Source organism: Mytilus galloprovincialis, chromosome 1 (genome assembly GCF_965363235.1).
Source record: "Mytilus galloprovincialis chromosome 1, xbMytGall1.hap1.1, whole genome shotgun sequence".
In the NCBI taxonomy this organism is placed as follows: Eukaryota; Metazoa; Mollusca; class Bivalvia; order Mytilida; family Mytilidae; genus Mytilus; species Mytilus galloprovincialis.
The window spans coordinates 21,862,784-21,877,796 of NC_134838.1; the positions used below are offsets into that span (position 1 = coordinate 21,862,784).

Sequence of the window (15,013 nt, forward strand, 5' to 3'; positions counted from 1 at the left end):
AACTTGGTCTAATCTTTTCCAGCATGTAAAATGTGCAATATACTTAGACAGGTGTTTAGGGAAACGAGCTTGGAATTGGCTCTTATGTTACCCAGTCCAGCGATAATGGATGACGAAGGGACAAAGAAGATCCTTTTTAAAAAAAACTCTTTCTGAGGCCTCATCATTTTGTCAGAAGCTTGTACATGTGGATGTAAGAAAGGATGATGTGGTCGTTGTTAATGTGAAAAATCGGGTCTCCTGTAGACTGCCTTGTGTAAATGTTGTGGTGATCGTGAATAAACATGTATTTTTGGCCGACTGGTAGAAGTAGTTTTAAAACTGTTTTAGTACTTTAGTAAATTTATTATGTTTTAATCAATCTATCCAAAACTCTACTTCGAAGATATGGATTGAGGACTCATCTTTGAAGTTTACGCCAGATTAGTTTTTTTTACCGGAAGTGATAACTTTGTATTTAAACATTTACAACAGAAAAAAATAAGGGGTTTTGAGGATAACTTAAAGCCAAAAGTTTAATGACCACCACAATAAACAACATTTTCTTTACATTTTGAAAAAAGTTGAATATATAAATAAGAAATTGATATTTCTATGTCCGCCATTTTGGATATTACCGGAAGTAAGGGTTTTTAAAAAAAATGTCTTATACATTGTATCCATGAGAAGCACCAAAAAAAGGTTCCTGCACTATGTAACACGTTTAAACATATTTCAATTACCCTCTCTAAAAAATAAGCTTATTTTAGTACAATGTCCGCCATATTATATTTTACCGGAAGTAGGGTTTTTCAAGACATCTAATCTATATTATATATCCAAAAGTAGTAAAAAACAAAGGTTTGTACCAAATATTATGATAGTAGCATGATAATAACACCTTTTCGCTTACTAGCCTTCGATATTGGGCTGATTTAAGTATGAAGTCCGCCATTTTGGATTTTACCGGAAGTGCGACATTTTTTTCAAATGCCTCCCTTTCTGAAATAAAAGAGTAATGGTTGAGGAAGGTATATGCCAAATTTCATGCTTGTAGCAGGATGTGCACAATTTTTCACAAAGCCGCCGTACTAATAGGACTTAACTTTCACTCGAAATTTAACACATTTTCATCGAAGGCTAAATTGTTACGTGCATCATCACAAGATTAATAGTGTGTGTGTAAAATCTGTCGTTGTCAGGGATTAACATGTTGAGCAAACATTTTTGCACTGGTACAGCTCGGACTATCTCGTGTTGTTAATCATTTTGTTTCTTAGACAATAAAGTCACTAAATAGGACAGTTGAATTTCAATTCATTGCTCATAGTTGCTTGTAGTATGGTTGATTTATTTGTTATGAATGGTCATTTATAGCAGGTTATTTAAATCTGTGGCAGTGCACCACTTTTTTTTTACCTTATTTTGAATAGACAGAAAAAATATATTACAAATATTCCGTTTTATTTAACTCTAAATTCCATTTTTAATGAGTATATCATAAAAAAAAAACCTTTGATGAGCTAAAAGAAAAAATGTTCCAGTTAATCAGAAGACGTGTCACATTTAAAATAAATTATTTATTATTATTAAAATTCTCACATAACTTTTTTTAAGTCTTTGTAATAATTTATTTGCAATACGGAATTTAATTTTCAAAACTGTGCAAATTGCCTTTTAAAACCACCATGTCTTTGTTTAAATTCTTTTTCACGCATCGTTGTCAATATAATGGAATTTGATGCGACTGTCATATGGGAAATATTTCAGAAAAAAAATCATCATCAACACAGCGCATAGCAGTAATAATCCTTTAATAGATTTGAGATATTGTGTATTTTGAAGACTTGTGAGTTTTGATTATCTTTCCTTTACATTAATGTCTAATACTTCGGTGGTGGTGCTCCGTAACCTCCATAAGCTGGCGGAGGAGGAGGCTGTGAGTACCCAAATTGTCCCTCAGGAGGAGGAGGTTGTGGGTAACCAAACTGTCCCTGGGGAGGTGGGTATGCCATATTCTGTCCTGGTGGTGGGGGATAACTCATCCCAGCTGGCTGAAAAGATGGTCCTGGAGCTGAAATACACAAAAAATAAAGTAGGAAAATAATTATAATTAGAAGAAATGAAAATAAAGATATTAATTTGAACCATTACTTATGAAATGAAGAAAAATAAATAGTATATAATCCAACTGATTTAGATATGACAATTTTTTCATGAAACATTCTCTGCATGTAAAAAGTACAAATATATATTTTTTTTAAACCGTAGCAACATCAAACAAAATGTTAAAGAACTGTTTTCGCTTGAAATTCTTAAGATATATCTTAAGATCGAAAATTATGTAACATCAGAATCGGAAAAGAGGGACGAAAGATACCAGAGGGACAGTCAAACTCATAAATTGAACTGATATTGGTCCAGTTTACACTGATCTTTAACTTAGTTTGTTGCAAATAATGTTAATTCCGGATTTTTATATCTCTATCTTTGTAGGAAGCTAAATACTTTGCAATCAAAGAGATCACTTTTCATTTTCTATAGCTTATTATCCATTTTTAGCTCACTTGGCCCGACGAACCACGTTACTTTTACAAAGATCATCTTCTTTGAAACTATAAACCCAAATTTAACCAAAATTGACCACAATCATCATTTCAAAAATGTGTCTGATGACCCCATTCGCCAACCAAGATAGAACATAGGTGTAAAATGTAAGTTTGGTAATTTATTTTAAAATACGCTATGAAAAAAGAAAGTCTGAAGGAGCAAAAATGTTCAGTATGTTGAGTTTTACCTATTATGTTTTACGTCAAAGTTGTCAGACAATTTCTTATTGGTGTAATTGCCCTAAAATGACAAATTTTACTACTTTTTCACATTTTGCTTTTTATCTTGAAAACAATAATAGATAAAAGGAAAATTTAAACAGCATAAATAACCAGCAACACAAGTATTGTTCAGGGGCCAGCTGAAGCCCGCCTTCAGATGCGGGATTTTCTCGCTGCGTTAAAAATCCATTGTTTGCCTTAAAAAGGTTTTTTGATCTTTGGTCGAATATTTTTCTCTTCGACACATTCCTCGTTTCCTTTCTCAATTCTCATAGTTACTGTATTACATACGTGGAGCCTGGACAGTAGTAATTCTTGTAGTTGGTTTTACAACGGTGCCTCTGTTCCCACTGGTCTTCATCTGCTTGCATACAACCATAATTACAACAAAAACTATAACTCCAAAGATGATGCAACCAACAACTATCCCGGGAATAGCAGTAGTTGGACTGAAATGTACAAGTTACAAATATGATAAAACAGATACTTCATTTGCTATATTTACGCAAAATTAACCCATCCAGGTTATTTCTAATATATGATATTCTGGTTTGCATTACATTACATCCTTTAAATTTTCTAGAATAAGGATTATACTTCAAATATTCATTTTGTCTGTTTTAGCTTACATTTCACCTTACTTTTGACAATAAGCAGGCCACTTCAGTCAGACCTATTGTCTTCATTGAACTTTACTTAATAAGACACAATTGTTGAAAACGAATACACATAACACAGTGAATACGCAAATGAATGATAATACATTAGTCAGAATTGTGGAAAGCTTTTGACTGCTGGATGGAAATTTTGTAACATATTGATTTCAGTCGGATAGTCTACACTTCAAATTGGAGTCAATGTAAACACGCGTGGTATATATTTCCGTACACCAAACTTTTTTTAAATTTACAAGAATTCAATGTATCTGTTGTATTTAAAACTTGTTGATTGAGAAATCATATGGATTTTTTTCAAAATCACATCCGTATCAACCAATATAGTCCTGTTAGTTTGGTCAAAAGAGTCAGACACGGCAATGTCCCTAACTGGGAAAAACTAAGATCTAAATGAATTGTCTTCATCGCGAAAAAACTACTATCACCAAATGTCCCGTCAGATTTGCAGGTGCCGAGGGTCACTTGACACCCAAAAGAGTAGGGAATGAATGCCATAAAAGTGACAAAGAAGAAAAAATCCATACAATACGTCACGCTGGCCTAGCGCAGTAGACTTTTTCTATGACGTGGAAGCAAAACCGACGATAAAATAGAAAAAAATGAAATCTAGGCTCTGAAATTTCACATAAGAACAAAAATATTGTCTTGACGTCTGGGATGGAGAGATATTTCAAAACAAAAAGTAAACGACATCAGAAAATATAGAAATAAAGGGTGGGGTGAGATAACCGCATACTCTATAACATGTGTAAGTTTAACAAAAAAACAGGATTTTGACAGTTTTCCATTCAAAGTACTTGTCTTTTTCCATTATCATTATGTTTCCTAAACATATTTTCAGGAGTACTTGACACTTACAATAGTGCTTTTACATAACATTATCTCGTGCGTTTAATATTTCCGGTAACCTGTCACAGTTTGAAAGACGATGTCTCTCATATTTGCTTTAATTCTAAAACAATGGACAGTTGTGTGAAGACTCGGCAATTTCAAAATTTAAATCGTTATACTCTTTGCTTAGTTCCGTTTTAAACATGAGTCCCTACAAACAATGACATTTAGAATGAATAAAAAATCTGTCCATGTCTGAATGTTGGTATATGTAATATGAGGCAGGCATTACCTGTGAATGAGGACAAAGTCTGTATGTAACTTACATAGTTGTTCAAAAAAAGAAACGGAAATACCGTAACGTTTCCGATTTTGGTTCTGTTGTTAGGGATTTTACTTGTGACGTTATTTAAGTTATGACATCATGTTCAATGTAAACAAAGAAACGCAATGCATCAGGTAACTTTAATTGATATCAAAGACAAAGAATTATTAAAAATGAAATATTGGTATTGTGTTCCTTGAGTTCCTATATTTTACTAGACTACTCAAAGTCTCACGACAAAGAGACCGGAAGAAGGAAGTAGATTTCTGCGTTCTGCGCAAATGCGGGAATTAAAAAAAGCGACAAAAAAAAATTTGAACGATTTTGAGTTCATTAGTACAATAAAAATTTCGGGAAATTTTCCCGATTTTTTTTTTTTTTTTTTTTTATTGATTTTTCTACTGTAATTGGGAACTTCGTCCCCATAATATGAGGCAGGCATTACCTGTGAAAGGGGACGAAGTCTGTATGAATTATTTTTTTGTAACTTCAAAATCTGTTAAAAAAGAAACGGAAATACCGTAGCGTTTCCGATTTTGGTTCTGTTGTAATTGATTTTACTTGTGACGTTATTTAAGTTATGACGTCATGTTCAATGTAAACAAAGAAACGCTGTTATCATGTAACGTTTTTTTTCATATCAAACAATTATTAAAAATGATTGGGTGTTGGAATCCGTCCTATATTTGTTGATATGTTGATAAATATACATTTTATTCAAAGTCTCATGCAAACAAGACCGGAACAGGAAGTAGATCTGAAAAAAAAGTTAACGATTTTGAGTTCATTAGTAGAATGAAAAATTCGGGAAATTTTTCCGATTTTTTTTTTTTTTTATTATTGATTTTTCTTCCGTAATTTGGGACTTCGTCCCCATATTAAGTTCCGTGTCAAGGAAAATTTACTTTAAATAAATAGACTACCGTACGTAATATGTTCATAAATTATAAAAGATTGCTATGTAATTTTCAAGAACGAAACGATCTGAGACGCGGAAGGTACCAAAGGATATTTACACTCGCAAACATTAGACAAACTGACAACGATTTCGTGAATTATGTTCAGAAACTTAGTTGTATGAAATGGTAATAGATTTGAAATTAATAAAAAAAGAGATATTTAGAAAAAATAATTTCAAAATGCACACGATGAACAGATTTTAAAACAACCCTTCTAAAAGCAATAGATTGGGGAATAACTCTAAACTTATCCAAGACGTATTTTCAAATACTAATTTTTCTAAATCATAGACATTGCACGGCTTTTTTTGTGATATAATTTAACAAAAGTTATTAGCAATAGATGCTTGTCTGTGACCACAGTATATAAAAATTACACTGTATGTTGGCAACTGTTTAATAGTCAGAAAAGTTAAATATCGCTTAGATCAGAATACATTTTATGGAATTTTTATGATTATGATTATCTCTTGTTGGTGTGTTACATATATGTTTTTGTTCATTATTTTGGACATGAATTAGGCCGTTTGTTTGCTCGTTAAAATTGTTTTAAATTTGTCATTTGTGACCTTTTAAAGGTGACTATGCGGTATAGTCTTTGCTCATTGTTAAAGGCCGTACAATGACCTAAAGTTTTTACTTTCTGTCTCATTTGGTTTGTTGTGGAGATTTGTCTTTTTGGCAATCATGCCACATTTTTTGAAACTCATCATAGATACCAGGTTAATTTGCTGTACGCTAGACATGTGTTTCGTCCACTCATCAATGACACTCGAAAAAAGGCCAAATAAAATACGAAGTGTAAAAGCATTGAGAACACAAATTCGGAAAGATTTTTTCAATTTCATCTAAGGTAATCTATCCCTAGAGAAGAAATTTCTTAGTATTTCGAAAAATTAAAATTTTTGTAAACAGTTTATTTACATATTCGACCATATCAATGATAATTCATTCTCTTTTTGAGATTCAGAAATATCAAATTGATCGTATATTGGTTTTTTTCGAGAAAAAAAATAACCGGTTTGTGCGTAAAAAGCAACCCAAATAAAGCATTTGACCTACTGTGTGAAGGTTCGATAATTTTGCTTTCTTTAACAAGCATTCTGTATAAAATATTTCTTAGTAATGTATGCGATCCTATTGTAAAATAGATATTCTAAACAAAGAATATTGTAACCATCTTATATATATAATTAAATATACTCACAAGGAATATGAGGAATCACAATAGTAGTAGGAGTAGTAGTAGCTGTAATAACAGTAGCTGGCTGTGACTGGTATAACTATAAACGAATATAAAACAGAATCATAATCATGATGTAGTAGCCGGCTGTGCATGGTATAACTATATACGAATATGAAACAGAATAATAATCATGAGGTAGTAGCCGGCTGTGCATGGTTTAACTATATACGAATATGAAACAGAATCATAATCATGATGTAGTAGCTGGCTGTGACTGGTATAACTATATACGAATATGAAACAGAATCATAATCATAATCATGATGTAGTAACCGGCTGTGCATGGTATAACTATATACGAATAAGAAACAGAATTATAATCATGATGTAGTAGCTGGCTGTGACTGGTATAACTATAACCGAATATAAAACAGAATCAGTATCATGATGTAGTAGCCGGCTGTGCATGATTTAACTATGAACGAATATGAATCAGAATCATAATCATGATAAAGGAGCCGACTGTGACTCGGAAAACTAGTTAGAGGTGTTTGAGAAAACAGAGCACTGAAAACGTCTGCTTCTGCTTGTAGAAAATAGATTATGTTTCAGTTCCTTCCGTGCAATACATTATTAAGTACTTACAATTCTCAAAAAAGAAATATTGATACTTGAACTTCTTTTTATAGCTTCAAAACTGCCACCCGTGTCACACATAGCTGACACCCCGCATGTGGCGTTATACACGGTGAATATGTACAAATAAAGGAGAAGGTTCACGAAGGGTTAAAATTGGCCCTGATTTTTTTATGTTTTTTAAATTGGGGTAAAAAATTACAAATGTCACATAGAAATACTTGTAATAATACTACTAAGACAAAAATATTTTTTCTAGCACTTTCCTTTACTATTTATGGATCAATGACCACTTAAATGAGCATAATTTGTATTAAAAGGTCAAATTTGGTACTTTTTGTCCATAATTTTAATTGTTTTTGGCATAATTAACCTTGACCTCCATCTACGATCCAAAAAGTTTTTATATTGATGAAATATATATCAAAATTTGAATCTTTTGGTTACAACACATTCTGGATCGTAGGTGGCGGTCAAGGTGTTTCAAAAGCTTTTAGGTCTAAAAAATGCACAAAATCATCATATTTTGACAAAATGTCCAAAATGGGCTTACTTTGGCGAATATCTTGTAGTCTTATGAAAAGAATTGATATATTTAGCATTTATACTTTTGAAATAGACCCATTTACGAACCAAATTAAGACCTTTTTGGTGTTTTATGATAAAGTTGATATTTTAGACCATTTTGTGCCATTAGTGAACCTTGTCCTTTAAACTTATTAGCACAACAGATTATAATTCCTTTTTATATATAATTTCATGTTCATTATAATGCAAAAATTTTAACAAAAATAAAAAGATAATATTCGTAAATAATTAGAATGGTTATTATTATTGTGCTCTAATTTTATATTTGTTTATTATTTTTTAATTTAATGTATATTTGAAATAAAATAAAAACGTAAGTTCACTTATTACGTTCATAAGAGCATCACAGGTATGACTAGCTTAGGGCATGTTTGATTTACATGCTATGACATATCATATGATAGTCATAAGATTGTCATAAAATGTGATTTCGAATAGCAGGCCATGGAATCATAATCATGATAAATAGCCCGCTGTGATTGGTATAACAATATACGAATAATATATAGAATCAAAATCACGATAGAGTAGCCCGCTGTGACTGGAATGACTATATACGAATATAAACACAAACATGATTATAATAAAGAAGCCGACTGTGAATGGTATAAATATATACGAAAATAAAACATGTTCATAACAAGTTAGCTGACTACGTTTTATAATAAACATACGTTAAAGAATATTTTAAGGGTATAACTTTAAAAAAGGTATATAGGTATATATATATATTGTTATTTGTTTTACCATATTTGCTCCCAGTCAAAAATGTATCATGCAAATCCAAATGTGTTATCAACGTAAATATATATATATATATATATATTTGGAAATAGTTTGATCAGTGCATTTCCATAAAAAGAAAACCTGGGGTGGTGTTCTCAAAAGTATCCTAAGATTCGTCCTAAGACACAACATAAGACCAAATTTTAGGATGGACTTCTTAGAACATCCTTAAGTTGTGTCTCGAAGCTATCTCAGACGCAAGAAATTTTCAATCGTAAAAGTAATTTTATGATAAAACATTTATTCATGACGAAATGAATTATTAAAATCGTTTAAGAATTTTATAATTACGTGTTTAGAAATGCATGATTTCAGATGTATTTATCATGATTTTATAATTATATATAAAAAAAAAAGGACGCTACTGAAAAAACTGAAATAAGAATTGAATTTGTAGTGTCATCGTGTCGTGGAACACGAAATTCAAAGTTTTAAATCATGCACACTTTCTTTATATACCAGTTAACAACCGATTGTGAGTTTCATTTCATGTTCATTTTCACGTAAAATAATGAGCAAAAAGCGAAATCCACACTATATTCGGGTAGAATAAAGATAGGATGGTCTTAAGACACCTAATTAAGTTTAAATAACGAGAGATTTATGTAAGTTGGGTGATTAGAACTTATAGTTATTGACCCAGCAAGTCGGTATGTATCATTTATCTGCACAGCTCACGTGCCTCGTTTTAACCCGGTGTTCTGGTTAAAGGGTCATCTTGAGCGTGCAGATTAAATTAGATAAACCGATTTGATTGGTTAATAACTGTTTTAACACATGACGTCATCGATTTACGTGAACATTTTAAAAATATATAAACGAAATTCCGCAATAAACGGCTCTTATGAACGTTTTTTTTTATAGGGAAAGGGGGAATACGCTTTTATGTAGTTGAAGGTTGGTAAGTATTGATTTTTTGATTTTTTTTTCAAATTAAGGCTTCTTCCTTAATTTTAACATTATTTGGGGAATTGCGATTTAAAGGTAGATTCTTTTTTATCGTCGTTTCTGTTAAACTTCATAGCAAGTTCTCAATATTTATATAGATTAGTGACGATATCGTGTAGACGCCTAGCTGTTGTTGAAAACTATACTTGAGATGTCCTTAATTTGTTTTTGTGGTTGATTGCTGTCTTAAGGAGCTACCATTTGATTAGAATGATTTGATTGGGTGGGGGTTGGGGGAGGATGAGAAAATTTGTCCTGCATTTTGTTAGTTTATCCATACGTTTTTTTTACAAAAATTGTCATCCTGCCCTTTTTTCAAAGTGTGTCATCCTGCCTCTTTTTAACTACATGTAAAAAGTCCTACCTTTTTTCAAATTTCATCATAGCCCCCAGATAACAATCTAATGGTAGCTCCCTTATTGACGTATAGTCTAGTTTTAGTTTCGTTTGGTGTACTTTTTAAATGTGTAACAAAAATCAAATTGAAAGGGTTATTGAGTATAGACCAATTGCCATTCTTTTCCTCAATTATATGCTTACAGGGAGATGAACCGAGGAGAGATGTTCCTAAATTTAGAGTATAAAGTAAACTGGAAAAAATGTGTCTCTCCTCAATCTGTTACTTCCCTCTCTCCCTCCAATTTTTTTCTACTATATTTATTTTTGAAAACATGTATAAAGTCTGATTAATTCGATCGTAAAATAGTCTTTACAAAGGCAAACATATCTATATAGTCGTAATAAAATCCATTAAGCACAAAATTAATCCAAATCAGATTTTATTTATTTGGATATTTCAAAATATATTTCTTTTTTGGCAGAAATTACAAAAAATAATTCTTATTCGGTTTGACTGTTAAACCCTCATTTAAGATTTACATTGAACACAAAATATTGCAAGTCCCACCCTTTGATTAGAAAACATATCATGTTTTAGCATAAAATCGTCACAAAATGGTTTTTAGTCTCGCTACACTCGGTGATAGTTTTTTTTCACTTTATTGAATTACACACCCTATCAAAATCCCGTGTCCGCCCCCCGAAAGGTCAGAGTAATTTTGAACTGTGTAGTATATCTGAGGTAGTTAATGCACACCTTTGTTGTGCATTATCCATATTATAGCACATTAAGAACAAAGAGATTTTCATCCAAGATTAACACTTTCACTTTTTTTAATTTGACCTAAATCAAACAAAAATCGATTGTAGAGGACCTGTCATTCATCATTTATGGATAATCAGTGACTGGTAGGATTTGTATAACAATAGCCTGACTGAGTGGCTACCTGTTATTGGATTGTGTTATGCCCTGACAACAAAACGAACGAATTATCTGAATGTTAACGATAGACTATGTGACTGACTGAGTCGGGTGAGTGTAAAACTTCACACTTCAAACCCTTTAACACGAGTTTATAATTCAACATTTTAGCATGGAATACTTTTATTTCGGATGGACATTTGAAAGTCATGTTTGTATATATATATATTAAAAAAAATTAAATTCTCAAACTATATATATATATGCAAAAGTACATTGACATGAAGAAACAGGCGTATTGCATTTGCACCAATTTTTACAAAATCCAACTTTTCATTTTCGCCACAAGGTTATATTTCATGTGTGCCAAAAACTAAACCTATATTTGCGCGAGTTTACAGGCAACTTATAACGGATCGTGCATATTTTTTAAAGTATTCCTCCTTGATAATCAAAAGAGCTTATAGTCATTTCTAATACAAAACTGTGAATCACTTTAGTTTAAAATTATATAATATTCACCAGTTTGGGGTGTCATGATGGACACTGTTAATTCGGAGGCAAATAAAGGCAACTTTAGTATACCGCTGTTCGAAATTCATAAATCAATTGTGAAAAAAACACAAATGCGGGTTACAAACTAAAACGGAGGGAAACACATCAAATATAAGAGGAGAACTACGACACAACAGAAACACAACATTAAACATTTTAATTCAAATATAGGAATTAGAATGTAATTCATAATGATTACAAGCATAGGTTATCTTATGGTCTAAAAATGGTAGCAAGTCGTTAAGGATGTACACCTCTGAGGAGCCAAAAATTTCTAGAATTAAACTTTTTTTCTTAACCTGATTTTTGGGTTTATAAGACTGTAACAAAATAATTGGTGAAGAAAACATCATATGGTGGTGCACTTCTTTTTTTGCTACGGCCCTTTGAAAATGCCCAATTTTGATGATTTTCCCATTTTTCATCGATTTTTACCTATTTTTGAGCTATTATAATGAAAAAAATCACAGTTCCACAATTAAACTTTTTCTCATACTTTCTATAAAGATGAAGTGGACCAATCTGAATAAATTTTACTTACAAAAACTATAGGTAGGTGTTAATATAAGAAAGTTTTATCATATTTTGAAGCTTTTTTGTGTAAAATTTACCATGCTGTCAATTTGGTATTTTTGTGATTTTTCTCAGTTTTAAGAACAAAATGCATATTATTTCAACTTTTTTTGTTATAAATGAATGAAAAAAGACATATCTAAGAAATTTGAAAAGACCAAAATGATATGGGATGTACATGATTCTTGTAAAATCATTTTTTGTATCCCTCACCCATTTTCTCAAAATTTTGGCTAAAAGTACTGACTTAATAGGTCTTTAAATTTGAAAACTGGATTACGCAAAACCTTTCATTGTAAATACACAATTTTTTCACAGATTTATGTTTGATTATAATATTTTTAAAATTCATTGATATTTTCCACTTCTATCACATGTGTTGGGAATAATTCAAGAACGAGATTTCAACGAGACTGAACGAGACTGAAAAGTCAGAAGAATACATCCTTAAGTGTATATAAAAAAAGAAAACAACAGATATAGACAACAACAAATATAAAAACTTGAACGAACACAACCATGGTTATCAATAGAACTTACCAGTGTATAGAGCTTTTATCATTGTGCTATGATAACTACTTTCTGATGAATATGTTTTATAATGCAAACAAAAACTGTGTTAGAAAGTTATTATTGAAAGTATATTTGGAATAAATCTATTGTTTTCTACTATTGACCTGTATCTATCAGTAATTTAGGCGCAAATGAAGGTATTTTTGTTTCAAATGATATGGCAACAAGCGCAAAAGCAAAGCACCGAAACATAAATTCATTACCCAGAGGGGAGAATGGGGCAATCAAAAACCGCAGAGGAAAGACTGACAAAACCAGGAATAGAAAACTGACTTCAATGTTTTACACTAGTAATTTTTGGGACCTTTGGTAGCTTGATGTTTGGTGTGAGCCAAAGCTCCGTGTTGAAGACCTATAATGATTTATTTTTATCAATTGTTACTTTCATGGAGAGTTGTCTCATTGGCACTCATACCACATCTTCCTATATCTACATAATAGACACACTCACATTACAACATTGCACTGAAAACAAAGGTTTTAGCCAGACATCAAATTACTACTTTGAGTGATATTGTTTACTGTTAAAGATTACAGTAGTTTCAAAGCTTGGCAGAACAAATGTTTCAAAACTTGGCAGAACAAATGTTTCAAAACTTGGCAGAACAAATGTTTCGAAACTTGGCAAAACAAATGTTTCGAAACTTGGCAGAACAAATGTTTCAAAACTTGGCAGAACAAATGTTTCAAAACTTGGCAGAACAAATGTTTCGAAACTTGGCAGAACAAATGTTTCAAAACTTGGCAGAACAAATGTTTCGAAACTTGGCAGAACAAATGTTTCAAAACTTGGCAGAACAAATGTTTCAAAACTTGGCAGAACAAATGTTTCAAAACTTGACAGAACAAATGTTTCAAAACTTGGCAGAACAAATGTTTCGAAACTTGGCAGAACAAATGTTTCAAAACTTGGCAGAACAAATGTTTCAAAACTTGGCAGAACAAATGTTTCAAAACTTGACAGAATAAATATGAAACAATAATATTATTACTATAACTAAGGACATGCATTGAAAAATAAGTTAAATTCTATCTAACCGAATAACTTTTACACATTAAAAATGTCACTGAATGTTCAAAAAATGTCGAATAAATGTCATGGATAAGAAATGTAAACAGAAACCCCAAAATATATATACAGCACAATGCGTTTTTAAGTCCAAAGGTCAAAATTGTGCATTGTATGTAAAAGTACAAAATTGTATGAGCAGTTAAGTCACATTTTCCAAAATTATTAAGAGCTAGTACTTTTCAGTACGCGGTATTATTTAGTTGTTAATTCAATTCAGATTAAAGAGTTAATAAAAATAACTTGTGTGTTCTTTATATGTGTGTCGATGGTGGTCACTTCAGATTTCATTTATTTATCTTTTATTTTTAGTTTTCACTAAACAATTTGAGTCTTATGTATGTCAAGCCATTTAAATGTGTTAAGTAAGTAGTGGTTTATAAGGCCAAATTCTTTCTTTACACCTTTATTTAAACGGTTCAAATCAACAATGGTTGTTGTTGTTGCCTGCTTTTATTATTAAGAGTCATAAACATCATGATAAAATGGATATAAATTTAAAATACGTCACAACGAGAGTTAACAACTAAAAACTTATATCCTTTTGATCACCTTGTATGTGTTAGAATCAAATTAGTTTGAATTACTTGTTAAAGTTTGTATGCGTCATGTCTTTGTCTATTGGAATTCATAAGTCTTACCAGAGGCTTTGAATTTGTATAGTTGGTATATACGGACGTATATGTCTAATTCCCTCTGTAATCCAAGTTCGGTCAATTTTTATCTGCATTTTCTAGAATTTTCAACATAGGACAATCAGAACCCGTCGGGTAAAGACTGACATAACCAGGTTAAAAAGAAAACTGACGAATAGACAAACTCAAATTATAATATTTCACTAAAAACAAAAGTTTGAGCAAGACTAAAATTCAAGTAATTTTCTTTTTTAATCATATTAATACGTTATATAAAACCCTTTCCTGTGTTAACTTTGCAATGTCAGAACTCCCGTGGTTTTTGTTTTTTCATAACATAACATAAAACTAAATAACAATAAATACCTTCATTTAGTATACAGACAGCAGTAATGATAATCCAGTTGAGAGTAGTCATTTTAAACATTCATGAACATATAAATGTGGTTTCTTTCGATTTTAAATATGTCACAGTGGTACAAAATTTATAAATATTCAAAACGTTTAAATATTTGTATAACGTATTATAAGTAGACGTATTTAAATGGTCAGCACATGGATGCAAAGTTTATATCTTGTAACGAACGTAAACACAACGTTA

At 31.3% G+C, this 15,013-nt stretch overlaps 1 protein-coding gene across 2 annotated transcripts in view; it reads right to left on the minus strand.

Moving 5' to 3' along the window:
• Window positions 1-1,776: 1,776 nt before the first annotated feature.
• Window positions 1,777-15,013, minus strand: part of LOC143069111 (uncharacterized) — a 76,003-nt gene continuing 62,766 nt past the window's right edge. The window contains exons 1-4 of one of the 2 annotated variants that reach the window (XM_076243578.1): window positions 14,779-14,930; window positions 6,810-6,885; window positions 3,102-3,259; window positions 1,777-2,053 (exon numbers count right to left, since the gene is read on the minus strand). In XM_076243578.1, the coding sequence (XP_076099693.1) occupies window positions 1,863-2,053; window positions 3,102-3,259; window positions 6,810-6,885; window positions 14,779-14,839 (486 nt within the window). In that variant the 5' untranslated portion in view covers window positions 14,840-14,930 and the 3' untranslated portion in view covers window positions 1,777-1,862. Of the gene's footprint in view, window positions 2,054-3,101; window positions 3,260-6,809; window positions 6,886-14,778; window positions 14,931-15,013 lie in introns of those variants that run through there. The other variant, XM_076243585.1, reaches the window with a different exon arrangement.